The sequence below is a fragment of the Tachypleus tridentatus genome, chromosome 7 (assembly GCF_004210375.1).
Source record: "Tachypleus tridentatus isolate NWPU-2018 chromosome 7, ASM421037v1, whole genome shotgun sequence".
Lineage (NCBI taxonomy): Eukaryota > Metazoa > Arthropoda > Merostomata > Xiphosura > Limulidae > Tachypleus > Tachypleus tridentatus.
The window spans coordinates 166,084,963-166,110,157 of record NC_134831.1 but is presented as its reverse complement, the minus strand read 5'-3'; the positions used below and the strand labels follow the sequence as shown (position 1 = coordinate 166,110,157).

Genomic DNA, 25,195 nt, shown 5'->3' with positions numbered 1-25,195 from the left:
CAAAACAACAACAGCTACTCGAGGGCTATCCGTGCTAGCCGTCCCTAATTTAGCAGTGTAAGACTAGAGGGAAGGCAGCTAGTCATCACCACCCACCGCCAACTCTTGGGCTACTATTTTACCAACGAATAGTGGGATTGACTGACACATTATAACGCCCCCACGGCTGAAAGGGCGAGCATATGTGGCGCCACGGAGATGCGAACCCGCGACCCTCGGATTACGAGTCGCACGCCTTAACGCGCTTGGCCATGTCGGGCCTCACACTATTAGAGAAGTGTGTGTTTTATTATAACATCGGACTATCTGCTGTATCCAGTGAGGGAAATTGAGGGAAAACTGACCCTTGTTATCCGTATGTTAATGTTAGACACATCAGAGAATCAGACATTGTCCAGTCAATTAGGGGACAAGTAGTCAGTTAAAGTCAGTCAGTTAAATCGTCGTGTAAATCTTGTAAAAAGCAGTGTATTCTTTTCTTAACTGTTAATTAACATAAGAATATAGCAAAGAAAGATGATGGATTGTCACACTGAATTTAGGTGATGTGCAGTGTAAGCAGTTACTCTGGAGCCTCGAGCATCAAGGGGCTTCATTTTTTAATCATCCTAAGAAGGGGGTCTTTAGCATCGCAGTATTGAACGGAGGCCTCAAAGGATTAAAATCTAAGCTTTGTGGACTTTCGTCTCAGACTAAAAGACATGTTTACCGTTGTCGTCGAAAAATGTTTTTATTCTTCTAACATACCATAAAACCTGTTGTCAGTGTTTACCTCAAACAAGAAATCTAAGTAAAGTGCCTCATCACTAAACCTTGTTGTAACGAGGTGAACGCATAAATTACGCAGAAGACCGACCTGACTTCAGTGTCTCTACTTTAGTTCTCCATAGAGTTGTTTTTTTACCCCGGTTGTTCCTAGAAAACCTAAAGACATCTGATGTTGAAAAACCTTGGAAGCAACAGAGATTAAAGAAACCCTAAAAACTACTGGGTTTTTAGGATTTCTTTAATCTCAGTTCTTTCTAGGATTTCTTTAATCTCAGTTCTTTCTAGGGTTTCTTTAACCTCAGTTGTTTCTGGAATTTCTTTAACCTTAGCTGTTTCTGGAATTCCTTAACCTCACTTGCTTCTAGTTTTTGTCCTTAGTTGATTGTATTTGTTTCTTTAATCGCGTTTATTTCTAGGGTTTCTTTAAACTCAGTTGATTATATTGTTTCTTTAACCTCAGCTGTTTCGAGAACTTTTTTCTTGTATTTTAAAGATTGTGGCATAACTGTTTAGTTTGAGCATTCTATTTCACCACCCATGTATGTCACTTAATGTACATTATTACTGATGTTTATTTTCTAGCAGATATAATGACATATACTGGCGGCCAAAATCTTAAGGCCAATGCATTAAAGAAAAATATGCATTTTGCGTTGTTAGACTCAACCACTTATTTGAGTAGAGCTTCGAAAGATGAAAATAAGAAAAGGGGAAAAAAAAAACCTTTTTAGCATTTAATATGGAAAATGTGAACACTATGAAATTAGCCTAAATACTAGCTGGTCAAAAGTTTAAAACCATACTGAAACGAAGCATTAATCGGTAAACACGTAACGAAATTTAGTCATTTGTGTTCAAGCATTAGCGTTGTCAACATCTCCCATTGTCATCTTTTGTGTTACATTGGATAAAAACATGGCAAAGGCTACAAAGTTGTCAGTTTGAACGTGGCAGAATTGTCGAGCCGCAAAAGCAAGGTCTCTCTCAACGTGCTATCGCTGGTTTGATTGCGCTCAGTAAAACTGCTGTTGCAAATTTCTTAAAAGACCCTGAGAGATACGGAGCGAGAATTTCAAGTGGTCGACCCAAGAAAATTTCGCCAGCGTTGAGGAGGAGGATTCGACTAGTTATTCGGCAAGACACCAGCCGATCGTCGAACCAGATTAAGGTTCTTACGGACGCAAAATGCAGCTCAAGAACAGTAAGACAACATCTACGAGAGAAAATCTTTAAAAACCGTAAACGTCTTCAAAGGCCACGCCTCCTTTCACACCACGAAACAGCTCGGTTAAACTTTGCTGAGAAGCACCAAACATGGGACGTAGAAAAGTGGAAGAAGGTTTTATTCTCTGATGAGAAAACATTTAACGTGGATGGTCCAGATAGCTTCCAACATTACTGGCGAGATAAGGATATCCCACCGGAGACATTTTCTACACGACACAGTGGAGGAAGTTCCATCATAATCTGGGGTGCTCTCTCCTTCCATGGAACAATGGAGCTTTAGGTTATACAGGGGCGTCAAACAGCAGCTGGCTACATTGGCATGTTAAAGAAAGCATCCTATTTGACTGAAGGCCCTCGCTTGTGTGGAAATGACTGGATCTTTCAACAGGACAATGCTGCAGTCCACAATGCCCACAGAACATAGGCCTTTTTCATGGCGAATAACGTGATTCTTTTGGACCATCCAGCGTGTTCGCCCGAACTGAACCCCTTGAAAATGTTTGGGAATGGATGGTAAGGGAAGTCTATAGAAATGGACGTCAATTCCAAACAGTGCATGATCTTCGCGAAGCCATCTTTACCATTTAGAATAACATTCCAGCTAGCTTTCTGCAAAAACTTATATCGACTATGCCAAAGCGAATGTTTGCAGTTATTCGCAATGACGGCCGCGCAACTCACTACTGAGCCCTCTTGTTGGGCATTTCCTACCCCGTTTAGGACTTCTTTTTGGTATGGTCTTAAACATTTGACCAGCTAGTATTTAGGCTAATTTCATAGTGTTCACATTTTCCCTATTAAATGCTAAAAAAGTTTTTTTTTTATTTTCCCTTTTCTTATTTTCATCTTTCGAAGCTCTACTCAAATAAGTGGTTGAGTCTAACTACGCAAAATGCATATTTTTTTTTATGTTCATTGGCCTTAAGATTTTGGCCAGCAGTGTATATATTTAATTTTATAAGCTAAACCACAACGTCTGCTAACCAGAATAAAAATCTTCCAAAACTGAGGCATCAAATTACAGAAAATAATCCAGAACTCTAAATAAAGGCGTCATTTGGGGGCGAAATAATGTGACGGTCAATCCTACTATTAGTTAGTAAAAAAGTAGCTCAAGAGTTGGCGGTGGGTCGTGATGACTAGCTGCCTTCCCTCTAGTCTTACACTGCTAAATTAGGGACGGCTATTGCAAATAGTCCTCATGTAGCTTTGCGCGAAATTCAAAACAAACCAAAACCAAACGAGAGATGTTTTCAGAAGTTGACGATACACAGATCAACACTACGCTACTTGCATTACATTCAGGTTCTAGAAGTATTACTTACATTATGTACAGCTTCTAGAGGAATCACTTACATTAGGTACAGCTTCTAAACATATTACCAACATTAGGTACAACTTCTAAAAATATTACCAACATTAGGTACAACTTCTAGAAATATTACCAACATTAGGTACAACTTCTTGAAGTATTACCAACATTAGGTACAACTTCTTGAAGTATTACCAACATTAGGTACAACTTCTAGAAATATTACCAACATTAGGTACAACTTCTAGAAGTATTACCAACATTAGATACAACTTGTAGAGATATTACCAACATTAGATACAGCTTGTAGAGGCATTACCTACATTAGATACAGCTTTTAGAGGTATTACCTACATTAGATACAGCTTTTAGAGGTATTACCTACATTAGATACAGCTTTTAGAGGTATTACCTACATTAGATACAGCTTCTAGAGGTATATAATTAGATACCGCTTCTTGAGGTATTATATACATTAGGTACAACTGCTAGAAGCTCTAACGTAGCTAATACCTCTAGAAGCTGCAATTAATGTAGATAATACTACTAGAAGCTGTATCTAATGTAGGTGTTACATACATTTGGTATAACTTATAGAAGTGTTATCTACATGAAGTGCTTTTTGTGGCCAGTCTGTGGATCCGAGAATTTTTGGTTAATCTTCTGTTAACTTTCCAAAAGACTGTTAAACTATATTCTGGGTTTTTAAAACGTCAGCCATTTCCTTTGCTTTTGAAACGATCGATCATTTCCATAGTTTTTTTCAGTTTAAAGACTTGTTACGTGGTTTTATCAAATTGCTCTGGTCATACAAATCAATACAAAAACAGGACAGCCATAGGTTTAAAAGGATGTATATCTGTTAAAGTGTTGCTTTCTGTTCATAACAAACAAGAAAGAACTGTTAAATCAACATAATATGTCTCAGCATTATACACGATAGAATTTTAATAGAATTGTTCATATCTAGTAATATAGGGCAAATTCTGTATACTATTCGTCTAATTACATTCTCGTTGATAATTATAATCGAATTAAGCACCACAGACTTTTCTTCTTTCTGACCTGACCTCATTTTCTATATGAGTAATGTTTATCCAGATGCTCTAGATGTCGTGGAATTTATTTGTTTTGAATAACACAGTACATTTCATTAATACGTGATTTGGTAGATATGCTCACATTTATTGTTACTAACACACACACCTCTCGTGATAACTTATAACACTAAAAATAAGGGATCGATCCCTACTATGGGCCTCTTGTTACGTCAACACTCGTATTTATTCACTTAACATTGTTTTGCTTTTAGGACACCCCCAAATGAAATTTTGTTTCACACCCTTACTTAAACTGTACTTCACTTTACCTTGAGGCATCCTGAGCCTTGTGTGGAGATAATTTGGTTTGTCATCAAGCGCATAGCTACACAATGATCTATAAAGTACAGAAACCAGATTTTTAGCATTATAAGTCACTTTGAGGGAGGGCTTTATATGTTAGATGATGTAATGTTTGTTAATTTAATGAAGCCCAATCAATCACAGTAGAGCAAAATGTCAAAGAAAATGATGCTAGTGCTTCAGCAGGAAATGGGTTGGTGGGGAAGAGGGACAGAAAGTATTGCTTCAGGAAAATAAATTTCTTTAATCCCTGCCACCTTCCATGTTCTGAAACGAGTAAATTACTAATTACATTGTTTCTTTCTTTGTTGCTAAGTGCAAGGCTATTCAATGACCTACGAGTATTCTGATTATCGCAGGTATAGAAACCCGATTTTATGTTATAAGTTTTCAGACGTACCGCTCAGTCACCAGAGGGACAGTAAGCGATAACTAAACAGTTTATAAGTTAAATATGAAATTTAAAAATCCTAACTCGTGTTTAAGAGGGGTGTTACCACGGGTTGTGAAATATTCACCTGTAGACGTTATCTGGTGTAAAACGAGGGGCAGTGGTTCATCCATTCATTATTATTTATTGGACAAAACTATCTGTACGTCGTGCAACATTTACACCTTTTCTATTAATTTACAGCCGTCTTACCCAGAGGTCCTCCCACTCCAAGGAACGTGAACACCGGGAGGCACCTCAAGCTATAGAAGGCGTTTCATTTTTAACTTTGACCTCGGCAAAAATGGCTTTTTGTTATAAATGGCATTTTTTACTAAGTGCTTTTGTCATTTGAAGACCACCTGGACTTTATGGTTGTTAGGCTTAACTGTCTAATTCGTCAACTGTTCTTTATTCTTATAGCTAATCTCACATTCTTCAGTAAGTTCTTAACATTTTTTTCGGTACGTTGAACGTAGTTATTAATACAAAATGGACATTTCTATAGCTACTCTGTCGTGACATACCATAAATTTGAGAAAACTTGAGGTCTCTAATCTTCTCCTGATCTCTACTCTCCCTCTCTCTAGTTGAAAAAGACCAATGGTTAGTACCCCGCTGTCAAAATAAAACAGTTTGAACCAAAATGTATGACTGCTTCAGCAAATTATTATAACTCCTTAACTGGCTTTTGTTATGTTAGCTTCTGTTTGATTCACTACAACTGTAGGCATACTTTTATTTGTTGGCCTCCTCTCCTCTTATAAACTCAAAAATACGGTAAGGGGAAAGGGGCTTAAAATGAAAAGTTAGTAGACAATTTCCAATAATTATCCTGTTGTGCGTATTCAGCGAGAAAAATCAATAATTCTAATTGTTTTAATTGAGATTATAGCTTGTTTTCGATCGATTTTAGAAATTAACGAAACCTGAGTACAATTATGTAATGAAATTTAAATCTATATTTTCTGTTGATAATTAATGCTTGCTGACAATAAAAACAATTAAAAAGTTGAAGGTGAAATAATACTGTTTTAAATCAAAAGCAACAAAAACATTGTTGAACTAACAATAGTAAATGATGAGTTTACGTAACTTTAAACTAACAATGGTAAATGATGAGTTTACGTAACTTTAAACTAACAATAGTAAATGATGAGTTTACGTAACTTTAAACTAACAATAGTAAATGATGAGTTTACGTAACTTTAAACTAACAATGGTAAATGATGAGTTTACGTAACTTTAAACTAACAATGGTAAATGATGAGTTTACGTAACTTTAAACTAACAATAGTAAATGATGAGTTTACGTAACTTTAAACTAACAATAGTAAATGATGAGTTTACGTAACTTTAAACTAACAATGGTAGATAATCAGTAAATTAGACTGTGACCTTCTTAAAGGACTAGATGAAGTGTATTGTTTTTGATTTTTATAATTTTTGAAGGATCACATACAAGAGGTCCTTAATAAGTGGGATCAAATTGACGACGAAATCTGGGCTAAAGTCATTTGTATGGAGAGAAATAGGAGAGTAGCCAAAGCCTATGCCCGAGTTCCTGTCTTAACAATTAACGGATCGGATGATGGATTCGATGGTTATAGGTTAGTTAATTCAACTTTTTTTTATCATTTCTGTTTGTTTGTTTATAAAAACTAAAACTGACCAAACGCAGATGAGGTTTACGTTAGTTATCAATAACAAACATCTAATTCCAATCAGTTTTTTTTTTTTTTTTCAGAATTGGCCTTTGTGGATTCGATAATCCAATGAGGGATTCTAAGACAGAAGAAGCAAAACGGCATATTGGAAATGTAAGTGGAAAAGTTGATATATAGACTTTCACTTTGGTTTCTTTCTTACGTGATCAATCCGATCCTAAAAGGGCACCAAGATGTCTCGTGCACATTTATCTACCTCTATATATGTATATATCTATGCATACGTACCTTTTAAAACTGTGATGGAACGGATTCCAAGCTCACACTTTAAGTAGAAATTTCATTCTCCAGTTGAGAATTTTCTTGTCATTTTTCTAAATTAAAAGTTAAATTGTATCTATGAACAGAAATAAGAAGTAATTGAAGTTCATACACCAAGCGCGCGCGCATTAACCCTGAAGAATCTGTAAAGACGAAACATTGGTTTAAATAAATTTTATACATATCTCGAATGTATTTTTTCTTAACTTATTTAAAAGTGTGTAAATCCTCCCAGTTTGCTCTCCAGATTTTGAAACACAAGTACTGTTGATATTACGGTATCCGTTGATGTACAAAATCATTTTAATAAGAGAGAAAATTTGGTAAATATCTAAAGTTTCAAATACCACCACCATCCATTTAAATGGTACAGAGGTACCTATGAATATTTACAAAGCCAAAAATCGAGTTTCGATACCCGTGGTAGGCAGAACACAGACAATTGTGCAGTTTTGTACTTCACAGAAACCAACAAATCAAAAATTAAGAAGAAAATTTAAAATTTGATTTAAAATATAAATTTATTATTTGCTTATTTCCTCCACTACCAGGGAGTTAAATTCAAGATGGATAACAGTGGCGACATCATGATCAAACGCGTCTGTAAATCTAATGTTTATGTTAAAGAGATTGGTAGTGAAGAAACTTCAGTGTCTTCTGACGTCGTGAAGAATAATGGCCAATTGGAAGTAGAGAAATCAACAAAGGTAAATTGAATATCTCGTATAAAGAGAGAATATTTTTGCATATTTCTAAGTAGTTAAAATAATAAAAGAACAATAGTTTGCGTGATAAACTTTCCACAAGGAAAAAGCAAGTAGCAAATATACATATCATTAAAACTTTAAAATGTGTTTATTTTTTTACAAGAAAGCTTTCAGACAACAAGAGCAATGACAAATTGATAGTAACCGCTTTAATGAACCGAGTTAAAAGAAAATGCGATGTTCCCAGTGGCTCAGTGGTAAATCTGGACCCTTACAACACTACATGTCCGGTTTCGATACCCATGCGGGAAAGAACACAGATAGTGTATTATGTAGTTTAACAACATAAACCAACCATTAAAATGCTAGTTGATAATGAAACATTTTAAAATGGGATGTGTTGATTTTTGAAACGCTAAGCCTATTAAATATGTATTTTATTGTCGATACAGAATAGAAATGAGTGATGCTGTTTTAATACAGTGAAACTCTAAAGAAAATACTGAATTTTCTTATTTTGAATATTTAAAAAAATATATTCGTTTGATCACGTGATCCTGAAATAATGATAAAACGCTCGATTATTCCAGACTTCATTGAACTCAAACTATGTGTAACCGATCGTTAGGAGGAAGTAAAATACCAATTATTCCAGCACTGTATAGAGTCAGTCCTTAAACTTGGTGTGGTTTTTGAATTTCGCGCAAAGCAACACGAGTGCTATCTACGCTAGCCGTCCCTAATTTAACAGTGAAGACTAGAAGGAAGGCAACTAGTCATCACCGCCCACCGCCAACTCTTAGGTTACTCTTTTACAAACAAAGAGTAGGATTGATAGTAACATTATAACGTCCTCACGACTGAAAGGGCGAGCATGTTTGGTGTGATGGGGATTCGAACCTGTGGCCCTCAGATTACGAGTTGAGCGCTCTAACCACCTGGCCATGCCGGCCCATCAGGCGTTAAGCCAAAAAATTGTAATTTAGCAGAAATTATAAAGTTTTCCCGTCTTGCTTACTTGATTATTACAAGACTTCAGTTGTCTGTTGAACGGGCGTGTTTATACTTTTATACGAGTCCGTATCTTTCTTTAGCTGTTGGTTTTCTTGAGGACTATATTTTACGAGAAAATCTTTGTTTAGAGTGTAGTATGTAGGCAAACGAAATATAGTGTTTATTTTCAGACTTATTAGTGTTTCAGCACATCTATAGATGTAAAATACTCCCTCGTTTGGTGTCGCATACGCTTTCTCGTGGTAAAGATTGTTGCTGCATACATGGTTTGAATACACTCTGTAGATGTTAGCAATAAGTCTATCAATGCTCAGAGGTAATAAACTCTCTGTTTTTGTTTGTTTGTTAGTGATATGAGTGACGCACGTATTTTGGGATATGTAATTCTATTTGAGTCCATACAATGGTTAGATTTCTCAGTTTTGGATTTCAAACTGATTTTATTCAGACTTCAGATGTTATCCAAAACTTTCTCATCCCAATGATAGGTGTTTGGCTTCTGTTTTATATATAATTATTAATTTTGTACATTTTGGTTAACAGGTGTATCAGTAAGTAAGCTGGATTTCTAATGGAAGACTTTGTTCAACACATAATTTTATTTGTGTACTTAATAGTTAACAAGTAAATCGGTCTGAGAAATGGATTCATAATTGACAACTTTGTTTGGTAAAAAAAAAATCACTTTTTTGAAAGACATGGTTAGATTGACAACAGTATAAAATGCCATTCCTCACGTAGCTCACCATTCATTACAACTTCTAAATATGATAATATAAGCATTTTTGTTCACATATCTTTCTCAGATTTCAAAGATACCTTACACATTTTGTGTATTAAAAGCCCTCATGCCACCATTGAATGTCAAATAATTAAACTTTTTGAACATGGATGAGTGGTGAACTTTTGGTATTTTCAAAAACCTGTTGCTAAGATGCCACGCAAATATTAACTACAAAAACCATATTTGAGGGGTTGAATAAGCTAACTAATTAGTTTGTAAAGTGGTCATATTACAGAATATTAAAGATTGTTATTAGCAGAGCTCAGCCAAACTGGATCATTGCTGCAAGTGAAGTGTCTCGTACAATTCTTTTTTGTTGCTTACGTTAAGGATATTGGCAAGGGCGTAATTAGTAAACATTCATTACCACATGAACTTTTGGGTATTTTTGGTTTTTGAGATACGTAGAATGGCTTGGATCTGTTTAAAAGTTGAAATATATATGGCAAATGATCACGCGTTTATAAAGATGGAAACCCATTCAGTAGGGTCATTAAAGAAAGTGATCTCAATTCAGCAGTAGATAGATCACCCAAAGCATCAAATAACGATCTGTGTCTAACTGTAAGGTTAATAGAATTGTAAGGTATGTGTATAGACATGTTGATAACAAGTCATAAGAAGCAATGATTTCTGTATACAAATCACTAGTTAAGCCTTACATGGAATATTGTGTATGGTTTTAGAAAAGGTTCAGAGGAGAACCAGTAGGGTTATTCCAGGATGGTATGGTTAAGATCTCTTGATAAAAGAAGGGGGAGTTTAAAGAATTATCGGCAGGATAAAATATTTAGATTTTTGTATAATATATTCTGAAAATAATGAGACGAAACGACGCCAGCTTAAGATTTGAAAACGGTGGTATACGTTTTAATTTCAACATTTTTTAAATAACAGGATAAAAATTATATTTGTCGACGGACAATAGTATTAGGCCTAACATGAATATCTTGCGACATATATAAGTGTTTTTCCCTGGCTGATAATAGGGTACACACCATAACAGGGTAACGATCTTATAAAATGATTTAACATCAGTAGTAGTCTAATGTAGTCTAAGCAAAAGTCTGAGGGCTAAAGGAAAATCACTGATTTTCCTTAAGAATAGGTGTGTGTTTTTCATCTGTAACCCCTCGAGAACGCTACCTCGTTTTGGCACTGCGTAACTGTCAATGTTAACAACATGCAAAACGTTTTTTTATTATTACCTTTTTTTTTTTGTAAAATAATAAAGAAATTAATAGTTCTTTCAAAGTGGAGATCTGAAGCCTAAAATGTAATGTCAACAAACAAGCATTACGTACCCATGTTTTGTTTTGACTGTAATAATGAATGAACTTCCCAGTTTTCTACTTATTGTTGAAAGGACCGTTTTTGTTGTTGTTTTAAGATTGCATTATTGTCTTGTTTCTACAGTTATTCGATATGAAGAAGTTCCAACAAAACGTAAGTAGAGAGCTGAGAAGAGCTTATCCCGACCGGAGGAAGTTAGATAGCCAGTGTATATCTGCTGTGAGCTTTGTTAAAGATTCTACTGACCTGTTAGAATGTCCTTGTTGGGTGATGATAATAAACATTGTTGCCCTGGATATGCTCAAGTCCAAACTGCCAATTGGTAAGTTTGTTTTTCAAATCTCTTTAGGTTGTCTTCTACGGTGCTAATAGTAGTAATACAAATCATGCTTTACTTCAAATGTTTTGCTTTTTCTCACGTTTCTCGGAATTTGTCCATTATGGATTTCAGTTCATGAATGTGTATAGATAACATTTCAAGGTCACTGTTTACATGTCACAAGTCACTCTCAAAGAGCATCAGCTGGGTTGGACTATAGTGTCTCTGTGAATGTTTCGTCACGTTTCGGCGCTCAACTCGAATACTATAATGTTCTAATGTTTCTTATCTTTGTAGCCATTGTTACAATAGTGTTATACTTTTTCTTACAATTGTTTACAGTGTTACAATAGTGTTCTAATGTTCCTTCATTCTTGACAGTGTTGAGTAATGTTACAATAACGTTCTAACGTTCCTTATAATTATTGGAGAATGTTGGATTATGTTACAATAATGTTCTAATGTTCCTTGTAATTGTTGAGAGTGTTATAATGTCCCTTATCATTGTTGACGGTGTTGGTTAATATTACAAAAATGTTCTAACCGTAATCTAATGTTCCTTATAATTGTTGAGAATGTTGACAGTGTTCTAATGTACCTTATAACGGTTGACGGTGTTGGTTACTGTTACAATAATGTTCTAACGTTCCTTATTGTTGATGGTGTTTGACAATGTCACATCAACCGAACCATAGGATACTTATGTAGGTGAAAACAGTTAATGTCTTCTGTTATGCTTATTTTTTTATGGGAGGGGGTTGCGAAACGAAACTAACTGATGTTCTCGGAATATCAGCATAAACTGATATTTGGTGGGAAGTAATAAAGATAAGTGCTCAACACTGGTATTGGAACCATAACTTTAGCATTGTAAGCCTTCAGACGTACTGCTGATCCACTGGGAGTGTTACGTTCTTTATATTGTTTTTAACGGATTTATAAAGGCACCATGTAAATTCAACTTTATTTGGTAACAAGTACAAAGTATTCGTTTATTTTGCTTATAACGAACAGATAGCCTCTCTTTGACTCAGGGGTATTTCTGCAGACTTATAACGCTAAACATTGGGCTTCAATATCCATAGTGGGCATGACATAGATAGCCCAATGTGTAACTTGTGCTTTACTAAATTAAATAAACAAACTGTATGCTTTAACGTAGGAATTCCACCAGAAATAAGATGTCACTGGGGGTTGCACAGCTGTAAGTTTGAAGGCTTAAAGCACGTTAAAATGAGGGGTCGATCCTTTCGATCCCTGTGATGAGTACAATACAAAGTTCCAACAGCAAACAACCAGACTAAAAAATATGTTTGAGTTATTCCATTTCTGTTGACTAATAAGAAATTATTTTATGTATTTATTGTGCCGATGTTTAGTTGCTCAGATACTATAAATGCTTTCACATCTGTTTTCTTACCACTAAATAATTTTATCGGCTATAAGTTATACAAATTTATCCTACAAAACATGGATTTTTTCATCTAAAACGTGTGTTAATTTTGCTTTTAAATGTGATGTAACAAGTTCTGTGACCCTAATAAAAGTTTCGATAACCTGAACGCTTTTGAAAAAAAAAAAAAGTTCCTTTTATCAGTCTGATTTTAATAAACTATGAGTTACAAACTGTTTTATTTCACGAAATTTATTGATATCGTAAATAAGTTCTGTTTCGTAGTGTGGAGACCACATATTGAATAAAAAGTGACAGTTAGTCCTATGTACGTTAAGCTTACTTTGGGCAAACTAAGAGTATATATGTTAAGTCTACTTTAAGCAAATTATGCTGGACGTGCATTAAGCCTACTTTATTCAAGTTAGACTAATGTACGTTTAAAACTATTTTATGCAAATTAGGAATATGCATGTTAAGTATACTTTAAGCAAGTTAGGAGTATGCGTGTTGAGTTTACTTTAAGCAAGTTAGATTCGATGTTCGTTAAGCCCACTTGATGCAAGTTCAACTAATTAATGTACGTTAAGGTTGCTTTGAGTTAATTAGGCTGAATGAACTTTAAGCCTTTTTCGGTCTACTTCGTCATCGTATGGAATCATATTATAGAAATTTAAACTTTTCTGTTGTCATTTATATATTATTTCACTCTTTAATGTGCACACGTAACGTCCCAATGATAAATGTATTGGTATTTCTACAAAAAAAATATTTATTATTGTGTAATTCAACTTCTCACTCACTAGTAATTATTTTTGCAGTCCCTAAGAAACAGAGTATCCCCAGCTTAACAAGTATATTTGATCGTCCTCGACTTCCTGTTCCTGAAGAGGACCCATATAGTGTACCTCATCCAGGAACTTCCTTGCGTTCTTCAAGCACTCCACGTGATAAACCTCCCAAGTTACCGCCACGTGACTTATCACACATTTCAGTGCCTAAGGTAAAAATCTATGTTCTCGCATGATTTGTGAGAACATTTAGTTGATGAAATTATTTCTTTCACCGAACAGTTAAGCATTTCCGTGTGATTTGTTTGTAAACATATTTAATTTGCACTCTGTTGGCAAGTAAACCCTCTAAACGCTCCTGTTTGTCAGTATATAACGTTTGGAATTAAAACTAAATCGAAAAGTCCAATTTAATAAGTGTTTCATTATCTTCAATAATATTCTTAAAGTATTACTCCAAAATCTTGAAAACTTAACCTATTTAATCTAATTCAGGTGAAATGCAGCTACAGGCACAATCTGATGGCTCAACGGTGAGTCTGAAAGCTTATAATGCTAAAAATCAAAGTTCGATGTATGCGGTGGGCAGATCACAGATAGCTAGCTCATTGTGTAGCTTTGATTTATAAATAAAAAATTACAGCTATTAAATTTGAACTTCTTTATTGTCAAAATAATGGTTTATGATCAAAAGAGTACTAGTACTTTCTATTGTGAAATCCTTGGTTACTATTGTTTTTTGAATCGAAATGATACAAGTAGTTCAGCAGTATGATATATTTGGTATTTGGACTATATGGACAAGACAGAAGCTCTTACGTTTCATGTGCAGCCAGTTCTAATTTAGAACTGTTGACAAGAGAGAGAAATCTGTCAACAGTACTTATCGCTACACGGTTACTCTTAAACAAACAGCGAGATTGACTGCCACAGTTATAACGCTTGCACAACTAAGTTGAGCATATTCAGCATTTCGAACTTTGGACCTTACAACTCACGGTCTTGAATAATAATTCATAATATGTAGTTTTTGTGAAAATATAACAAATAACATTAAACTGTAGAGGTTTCTCACTCTTTTTCTCTTAAAACGCGCGTATTTGTTCAGAAATTCAAGTGGAACAGACTTATTTTTACCTCAAAATACTTCTCTAGGTATCAGTTACGCAAACATAAAACAACTGTTGTAATTTTATACGCAATGTTTGCTTACCTATGTATTTCGAAATTAGAATTTTCCTTCCAAATAGCACCTTATTCGCATGTGGGCTGAAAGTTCAAAAACAAACAAACATCCTCAGTACGTTTCGAACACTGGATCATTCGATCCGCAGTCCGAGAGGCTAATCTTTAGGTCACACCCGGCTAACTTATATATTTTTAAATTCAACGTTTTTATTTGGAGATTGTATAGTATATCGTCAATCGTTGTACTTAAAAGTTAGTTTATATTTTTTATTAATACACATGACAACATTTAATAAACACATTTTACATCCTCACTACAAAAAATAATGGTTGTTTTTATTTTAGAGGAACAAATTTATCTTATATTTCAATACACTATCACGTCATCAGAAAGTTTAAAACTGTCTTGCGCACCATTATGGAGATATCGTCATCGAAAAACATAATAATTAATAAGAAAATCGAAATCTGGATTTTTACCAGAAACAGTTTCCCCTTAATTAAAATAACATTTAATGAAAACTTAAGCAAAAATTTGTTTTGTTTGTCTATTTTGAATTTCGCGCAAAGCTACACGAGGGTTATCTGCGCTACCGTCCCTAATTTTGCAGTGTGAGATTAGAAGGAAGGCAGCTAGTCATCACCACCCACTGCCAACTGTTGGACTACTCTTTTACCCACGAATAGTGGGATTGACCGTCACATTATAATGCCCCCACGGCTGAAAGGGCGAGCATGTTTGATGCGACGAAGATTCGAACCCGCGACTCTCGCATTGCAAGTCGAGCGCCATAACCACCTAGTCATGCCGGGCTTTTAAGCAAGAAACTCTATATTATGGCTGATGTTGAAATATACAGTATTTCATAATGAAAATAAGTTAGAACATATAATGAATACGGTGTATGACACAAACGAAAAACTGAACAAAATAACTTATCTATTTATATAATACATAGGGGTCAGTAATAATAATTAGTGTGGTTAACTGTAATATTGATAACATTGCTATTTACATTTTTGTGTCTATTGTTATTATGGACTATAAGAACAACAAAATTATGGACCCAGAAACAATGTAAAAAATAAATACTTTTTGAAAACATTTAAAATCGCTGCCCTATCGGTAAATATATCAGTTTTACTTAGTTTTATTTGACATAACCATAATATTTCAAACTTAACCACGTAGTTTATTGTTTGGTATAACCCTATTATTCAAAACTTAATTCAAATTTTTAACAGGGCTAAATTGAAAAAGAAAATTATTATATATATATATTATTTTTATATTAGTATATATAGGTGTCGCTAGAATGTTTTCAAGAGACTCGTTTCCGAAGTCAGTAACATATGTAGGCCTAAGTAAGCCATAGGTCAGTAGCAGTCTAGTGTAGAATCCATAATAAGATTCATGTCTGATTGATGAACCATATTAAAAAACGATTTAGATTATATATTTTTTTACTCGTCAGCCCGATTATGACAACGAGAAAAAGGAAGAAAATTTCAGTCTTCCATCTGTAAAGTCGTCCAGTCGAAGCAAAAAGTCAGGACATCACGGTAAATACTCTTTTACCACAATTATTTTACTTTTGTCACATTTATCATACTTTTTTACTTTCGTCACCACAGTAATAACTGATTTTTTTATCTTTCATTTACAATGCCAAAGGTAACCCTACTTTTATTTTGTTTTCTTGTCTGTAATAACCATATTTCTTCATTTTCCTTGTGAATTAGCCAAATTTTCACGACTAACAAAGTCGAATATGTAATATATTCAAAAATAAAGACCCGCAAAGGGAAAGTTACTTTTCATCTTTCAGAAACGTAGCTTTCCCGTTGCTTCTTTTTTCTATTTTCCAATATCACACGTTACTGACAAGTTTCGTGACTGATCATTTCTGTTTGCAATAAGTTCGAAATTAACATTTCCTGACGTACAGAAAACCTGCATAAACCCTCCATTTCACTCAGTCCTGCATCATTCCATCATGCCACACAATCTTGTATCGCATAACTATCACATAACATTTCTTTCCTTCAGGAACCTAACACACGATATCAACTTGGCACTAATCCTTTGTCGTGTTAATCAGATGCAACTTCAAGTCTATTTGTTTTATTATCCTTTGTTTGTTCCTTTGTACGTTTACTTCATAGGGGGAGATAATTGTATTTCAGTGTTTTATAAAAGTACTTTTATTTTTTGTTTATGCTAACCAAACAGAATTATTTTTAAGCATTTCATTGCAAGATATTTTGACCTTGAGATTGGAATAACTTGTTCCTTCCCAAAATCGGATATCCGGCATCCAGTTCCCGCGTTTTTGAAGAAGTAGGTTCTCTAACTGATTACTGTACAAGCAAGTAAGCTAGTTGTCAAAAGCCCACAGCTGAGGTTAAACTAAGTCAGGAGATTGCTGTTATGGTAACTTCTTTCCTCTGTTATGTAATTTAAGTAACTGATATTTAACAAACTAGTGTGCATGTTGCGTTTAGTTGGAATTAAATCTTAACATGAAGCACATTGCATTAAATGTACAGTTTTTACCTTGTTTCTCGTTTACACTATTAATAGCAATTAAGAAAGGGATGATAAATTGTTCTAAAAATCATATTCGGAAGAGTGACCTTTGAGGTCACGAAATCGATCGAAAAAATTAATAAAAGAGAGAAAAACACAGAAATTGTAAATAATTTAGCCGGAAAGGAGCCAAGGAGTGCTTTATGCAATTATCATTTTTAATCACTCTCACCACTGTTCAGTAATGTGTTGTCTGTCAGTCAGTCAGAAGACACTAACATAACGTCATATAAGGGACGCTTAACATTGGAATTTGTACTGTCTTGACGTCAGCAAAACGTGTGCATGTCATGAATCACGAGAAAAATATGCATTCTGTAGGCTACAGTACAGCATGACATATGAAGTTCAAAATCGGGAAAAAAAACATTTGTTACTCTTACTTTTGGGTTTTATTTACTCAAGAAACATAACACTTTCGGGAACGCTTTATAAGTACATCTAGTATAATAGTGTTTTGTTATATGTAACATATGTATATATATATATATATCTTTCCATCAAGTCAAAACCAAATCGAAAGATAAACACGAAAATCAATGTCTCACTGACGTCACAAAATATGGTATCTGAAAGCCACGTAGTGATTTGTGATAAAATGTGTATTAGAGTTGAAGGCATTCGATTACAATAACGTTTAATAAAACGAGGAGGCTGACCAAGCCAGGTTGGTAACATTTTCAATATCTAATTTTTAACCCTAAAATGTAAGGTTTGATTTGAGATAACCAATTGTGCTAAAAACAGACTTCATACTATTGTAATTTAATTTACTGTTCTAAACCAATTATTTTTCCTTTAATATAATAACTGATCGTTATTGAAATATTACTGAAAATATTTTACAGACGATCCCTACTACTGTGGACTTCGTGCTCGTGTGCCCAACTATGCCAAGCGTGACCATGAACAAGTCAAGAAAACCCATAGCGCTAGCTACCTAAGTCTTCTACGATCTCAAGAACGTTCATCATATATAACAAAACATGGTAAGTGTTGGTAATGTTGACCAGTTTAAAGAAGCTTTAAGGTGATTTTAAGTTTTTCTTTATATCGTAAAGGCTTAAAATATATGCAAATATACTAAACAAAATACATAAATTGAAAAACAAACCCCAGTGGCTCAGCGGTAAGTCTGAAGACTTATAACGCCAAAAACCGGGTTTTGATAACCGTGATGGATACAGAACAGATAACACATTGTGTGGCTTAACGCTTAATACAAGCAATGAAAACGTATTAAGAGTGAATTTTATTTACTAATTTGTATGTGTATAGATAAATATACATACATATTGTGCAAGTTTGTTTTGACTTCGTCATATGGAGTATGTGAGTGGTTACATCTTTTCTCGATAGGGGGCATAAAGACGTGCTTTAATCTGTTATGTTTCACATTGATGGCGGAATAGCCGTCGCAACTGCGAAAGAGGATACACTCTTAGAGGTCTATAGTGTAACAAAATTTATTGAGTTATTGTTTTATTGGTTTACTTATTTGTAGGTAGTTTTCATCTACCTGATTCATTTGTTTTGACTGTTTTTTTTTTAAATTTTGAGTTTAATTTGAGGAGCGAAAAGAAAGTCATTAAATTCAAATGAGTAGTACTCTTTTTTGCTGAGTTTAATCTACTGATTATCCCCTGGTGGACATATGGACTTGCAACGCACAAATCCGTGGCTCGATTTTTACGATGGACAGAGCGCACTGTCTCGTTAATGTATGCTCGAGAAAGTCATGGTTCCAGCCCCTCCGTGAGACAGCTGTAAGTCTACTGACAGCAGATAGCCCAATGTGGCTTTTTTCTAGAATAAAGAAACAAACAAGTCAGCGCTTCAGTGGAATTTACCAACATTTTCCAATGCTACTGACAAGCCATCATTCCACTTGTGTCTATCTGTATTTTCTTTTGCTACCGACAGTACACAAGCCATGGTTCCACTGGAATCTATCGATCTTTTCTTTTAATACCGATAGTTCACAAGCTAGAGTAACTGATTATTGTCGCATCTGTTGTAAAACTTTCACAACTCAACTTAGAAGTAAAGGTCAAGTGTCATATATCATTATTACGATAACTAACGTTTTCAGAAAATTAAACGGTTTTGTTTTTAGTTTTAAAGACACAAGTGGTGTTATTTTAATGTTAGGTAAATTACAATTCGGCTGCTTAACTTAATATTATTATTTGTTTTAGGTTTTGATGGACTGATTTCTAGCGAGGAGGAATACAATCGTGTTTGCAATAGACTTCGAGCGCCATCTTATAATTACTCTCCTGCACGGGAAACGTACGTTGGAGAATGGGAGTGATTCGTTTCTTAATCAGCCAATTAGAACTATTAAATATATATATATATATATATATACTTGCACCCAATGGGATTCAACTAGGATTAAATTTTTGCAATAACTACCATGGTTTCTCGGTTACTGTTTTGTGGATCCTATCGTACTTTTGTGACAGTTCGGGATTAATGAATAATCAGAGACTTCTAATGACAACTGGATGGAGGATTTGTTATACGAGTGGCCAACCAACCAACTTCCTAAGCACTATATTCTAAGATGGTATTTTCGTAATCAAAGCCATGCTCTTTTGATATCGAAGTTAGTTTATTTTTCATACACCAGGACTCTTTCAATAATGTTTTAGTATAGGGTTCTCTCAATCATTCCTTTTACACCAGGGTTCCTTCGCACAAACCTTTAACTCTCGAGTTCTTTCAGTCAATCATTTAACCGTAGGGTTCCTTCAATCTTTTCTTTTATACCAGGGTTCCTTCAATCAGTATTTTAATATCAGAATTTTTTAATCAATCTCTTTTTGCATGAGTTTTGTTTTACAAAGAGGAATTATTTTGGCTCTGATGGATTTTTTTAATATAACCAACATTCACTCATAACTTTCAGAAATAAAGGTAATGGTTTATTGACTTTTATACTCATTTCCATGAACTTTGAAGTTTGGACTAACGTATCTCCATCTGGCTTACAGTTATCTAAAGGCTAATTTTTTCGTAATGTTTTGATTATGCTTCAGAACAAACCCGTGATTTCGACAGCCAGTTACATAGGTCCAGTAGCCTAAATTTGAACTTTCAAGCACATTAATTACCTGTCCAGGATTTATTATTGTTTTTCACACACTCACAAAGAAATAACACAATCCCACGTTTTACTTTTCAAAGTTTATTAGTTTTTCGTCTGCTATTCACTATCATCTATATAGAAGAGGTACACTGGAATAATGGATGAATACTCTTGGAATTCAGATAAACGAGATGTAATCACCGAATAAACAGGCGAAATATACTTTGACTTGAAATCAGTGTGGTAATTAATCCTAACTACATAAACTTCTCCAAGTACCTAATCTATGAATAAAAAGTGTTTCTTAGATCAATCTAAATTAGTGGGATTAATTATTATTATTATTAAATGTTACTATTAGTAATTATTATTTAATGACCGAGTAAAAATAAAACCTTTTTGATTGTCTTCTGACGTCTTCACAGTAAACAACAATTGTCTTCTGACGTCTTTAGAGTAAACAACAATTATTTGTATTCTAACGTCTTTACAGTATACAATAATTATTTCTGTCTTCTGACGTCTTTACAACAGTATAGAACAATTATTTCTGTCTTCTGACGTCTTTACAGTGTACAAGTTATTTGACTCACGTTTCTCATAAAGCGAAGTGGTGCATTTCTTCGTAGATATAATAATTAAACCAAACTCATTTTTATTATGAGGCAGTTGACTGTGAAACAATATTAAGGAAATTAACCAATACAAATATACAAAAATATATTTTAAATCAACTTGGGAGCAAGGCTTAATGTTTTTAAATACATCATCATAATTATTTTAGTATATTCTATACAGAATGGTAAATAAAATATATTTGATGTAAATATATTATTTATCGTGTTCACCTGCCTTCAAACATACTAAACTGTTCACAACACGTTTCTACAGATACAGTGTCAAGTGTTACAGTACGACACGTTTCTACAGATACAGTGTCAAGTGTTACAATATAACACGTTTCTACAGATACAGTGTCAAGTGTTACAATATAACACGTTTCTACAGATAGTGTCAAGTGTTACAATACAAAACGTTTCTACAGATACAGTGTCAAGTGTTACAGTACGACACGTTTCTACAGATACAGTGTCAAGTGTTACAATATAACACGTTTCTACAGATAGTGTCAAGTGTTACAATACAACACGTTTCTACAGATACAGTGTCAAGTGTTACAATATAACACGTTTCTACAGATAGTGTCAAGTGTTACAATATAACACGTTTCTACAGATAGTGTCAAGTGTTACAATATAACACGTTTCTACAGATAGTGTCAAGTGTTACAATACAACACGTTTCTACAGATACAGTGTCAAGTGTTACAATACAACACGTTTCTACAGATACAGTGTCAAGTGTTACAGTACAACACGTTTCTACAGATACAGTGTCAAGTGTTACAGTACAACACGTTTCTACAGATACAGTGTCAAGTGTTACAGTACAACACGTTTCTACAGATACAGTGTCAAGTGTTACAGTACGACACGTTTCTACAGATACAGTGTCAAGTGTTACAGTACGACACGTTTCTACAGATAGTGTCAAGTGTTACAGTACGACACGTTTCTACAGATAGTGTCAAGTGTTACAATACAACACGTTTCTACAGATACAGTGTCAAGTGTTACAATACAACACGTTTCTACAGATAGTGTCAAGTGTTACAATACAAAACGTTTCTACAGATACAGTGTCAAGTGTTACAGTACGACACGTTTCTACAGATACAGTGTCAAGTGTTACAATATAACACGTTTCTACAGATAGTGTCAAGTGTTACAATACAACACGTTTCTACAGATACAGTGTCAAGTGTTACAATACAACACGTTTCTACAGATACAGTGTCAAGTGTTACAGTACAACACGTTTCTACAGATACAGTGTCAAGTGTTACAATACAACACGTTTCTACAGATAGTGTCAAGTGTTACAATACAACACGTTTCTACAGATACAGTGTCAAGTGTTACAGTACGACACGTTTCTACAGATACAGTGTCAAGTTTTACAATATAACACGTTTCTACAGATGAGTGTCAAGTGTTACAATACAACACGTTTCTACAGATACAGTGTCAAGTGTTACAATATAACACGTTTCTACAGATAGTGTCAAGTGTTACAATACAACACGTTTCTACAGATACAGTCTCAAGTGTTACAATACAACACGTTTCTACAGATACAGTGTCAAGTGTTACAGTACAACACGTTTCTACAGATACAGTGTCAAGTGTTACAGTACAACACGTTTCTACAGATACAGTGTCAAGTGTTACAGTACAACACGTTTCTACAGATACAGTGTCAAGTGTTACAGTACGACACGTTTCTACAGATAGTGTCAAGTGTTACAGTACGACACGTTTCTACAGATAGTGTCAAGTGTTACAATACAACACGTTTCTACAGACACAGTGTCAAGTGTTACAATACAACACGTTTCTACAGATAGTGTCAAGTGTTACAATACAACACGTTTCTACAGATACAGTGTCAAGTGTTACAATACAACACGTTTCTACAGATAGTGTCAAGTGTTACAATACAACACGTTTCTACAGATACAGTGTCAAGTGTTACAATATAACACGTTTCTACAGATAGTGTCAAGTGTTACAATACAACACGTTTCTACAGATACAGTGTCAAGTGTTACAATATAACACGTTTCTACAGATACAGTGTCAAGTGTTACAGTACAACACGTTTCTACACATATAGTGTCAAGTGTTACAGTACGACACGTTTCTACAGATAGTGTCAAGTGTTACAATACAACACGTTTCTACAGATAGTGTCAAGTGTTACAATACAACACGTTTCTACAGATAGTGTCAAGTGTTACAGTACGACACGTTTCTACAGATAGTGTCAAGTGTTACAGTACGACACGTTTCTACAGATAGTGTCAAGTGTTACAATACAACACGTTTCTACAGATAGTGTCAAGTGTTACAATACAACACGTTTCTACAGATACAGTGTCAAGTGTTACAATATAACACGTTTCTACAGATAGTGTCAAGTGTTACAATACAACACGTTTCTACAGATACAGTGTCAAGTGTTACAATACAACACGTTTCTACAGATACAGTGTCAAGTGTTACAGTACAACACGTTTCTACAGATACAGTGTCAAGTGTTACAATACAACACGTTTCTACAGATAGTGTCAAGTGTTACAATACAACACGTTTCTACAGATACAGTGTCAAGTGTTACAGTACGACACGTTTCTACAGATACAGTGTCAAGTGTTACAATATAACACGTTTCTACAGATAGTGTCAAGTGTTACAATACAACACGTTTCTACAGATACAGTGTCAAGTGTTACAATATAACACGTTTCTACAGATAGTGTCAAGTGTTACAATACAACACGTTTCTACAGATACAGTGTCAAGTGTTACAGTACGACACGTTTCTACAGATACAGTGTCAAGTGTTACAGTACGACACGTTTCTACAGATAGTGTCAAGTGTTACAGTACGACACGTTTCTACAGATAGTGTCAAGTGTTACAATACAACACGTTTCTACAGATAGTGTCAAGTGTTACAGTACGACACGTTTCTACAGATAGTGTCAAGTGTTACAGTACGACACGTTTCTACAGATAGTGTCAAGTGTTACAATACAACACGTTTCTACAGATAGTGTCAAGTGTTACAATACAACACGTTTCTACAGATACAGTGTCAAGTGTTACAATATAACACGTTTCTACAGATACAGTGTCAAGTGTTACAATACAACACGTTTCTACAGATACAGTGTCAAGTGTTACAGTACAACACGTTTCTACAGATACAGTGTCAAGTGTTACAATACAACACGTTTCTACAGATAGTGCCAAGTGTTACAATACAACACGTTTCTACAGATACAGTGTCAAGTGTTACAGTACGACACGTTTCTGCAGATAGTGTCAAGTGTTACAATACAAAACGTTTCTACAGATAGTGTCAAGTGTTACAGTACGACACGTTTCTACAGATAGTGTCAAGTGTTACAATATAACACGTTTCTACAGATAGTGTCAAGTGTTACAATACAACACGTTTCTACAGATACAGTGTCAAGTGTTACAATACAACACGTTTCTACAGATAGTGTCAAGTGTTACAATATAACACGTTTCTACAGATAGTGTCAAGTGTTACAATACAACACGTTTCTACAGATAGTGTCAAGTGTTACAATACAACACGTTTCTACAGATAGTGTCAAGTGTTACAGTACGACACGTTTCTACAGATAGTGTCAAGTGTTACAATATAACACGTTTCTACAGATAGTGTCAAGTGTTACAGTACAACACGTTTCTACAGATACAGTGTCAAGTGTTACAGTACGACACGTTTCTACAGATAGTGTCAAGTGTTACAGTACGACACGTTTCTACAGATAGTGTCAAGTGTTACAATACAACACGTTTCTACAGATAGTGTCAAGTGTTACAGTACGACACGTTTCTACAGATAGTGTCAAGTGTTACAGTACGACACGTTTCTACAGATAGTGTCAAGTGTTACAATACAACACGTTTCTACAGATAGTGTCAAGTGTTACAATACAACACGTTTCTACAGATACAGTGTCAAGTGTTACAATACAACACGTTTCTACAGATAGTGTCAAGTGTTACAATACAACACGTTTCTACAGATACAGTGTCAAGTGTTACAGTACGACACGTTTCTACAGATAGTGTCAAGTGTTACAATACAACACGTTTCTACAGATAGTGTCAAGTGTTACAATACAACACGTTTCTACAGATACAGTGTCAAGTGTTACAATATAACACGTTTCTACAGATAGTGTCAAGTGTTACAATACAACACGTTTCTACAGATACAGTGTCAAGTG

At 34.6% G+C, this 25,195-nt stretch overlaps 1 protein-coding gene across 2 annotated transcripts in view; it reads left to right on the top strand.

Moving 5' to 3' along the window:
- LOC143257138 (uncharacterized) overlaps window positions 1-20,144 on the top strand; it is a 70,110-nt gene extending 49,966 nt beyond the window's left edge. For both annotated transcript variants that reach the window (XM_076515427.1, XM_076515428.1), the window contains exons 3-10: window positions 6,593-6,750; window positions 6,888-6,960; window positions 7,680-7,835; window positions 11,050-11,248; window positions 13,460-13,641; window positions 16,093-16,180; window positions 18,056-18,196; window positions 19,406-20,144. In XM_076515427.1, the coding sequence (XP_076371542.1) occupies window positions 6,593-6,750; window positions 6,888-6,960; window positions 7,680-7,835; window positions 11,050-11,248; window positions 13,460-13,641; window positions 16,093-16,180; window positions 18,056-18,196; window positions 19,406-19,521 (1,113 nt within the window). In that variant the 3' untranslated portion in view covers window positions 19,522-20,144. The remainder of the gene's footprint in view (window positions 1-6,592; window positions 6,751-6,887; window positions 6,961-7,679; window positions 7,836-11,049; window positions 11,249-13,459; window positions 13,642-16,092; window positions 16,181-18,055; window positions 18,197-19,405) is intronic.
- Window positions 20,145-25,195: the final 5,051 nt, after the last annotated feature.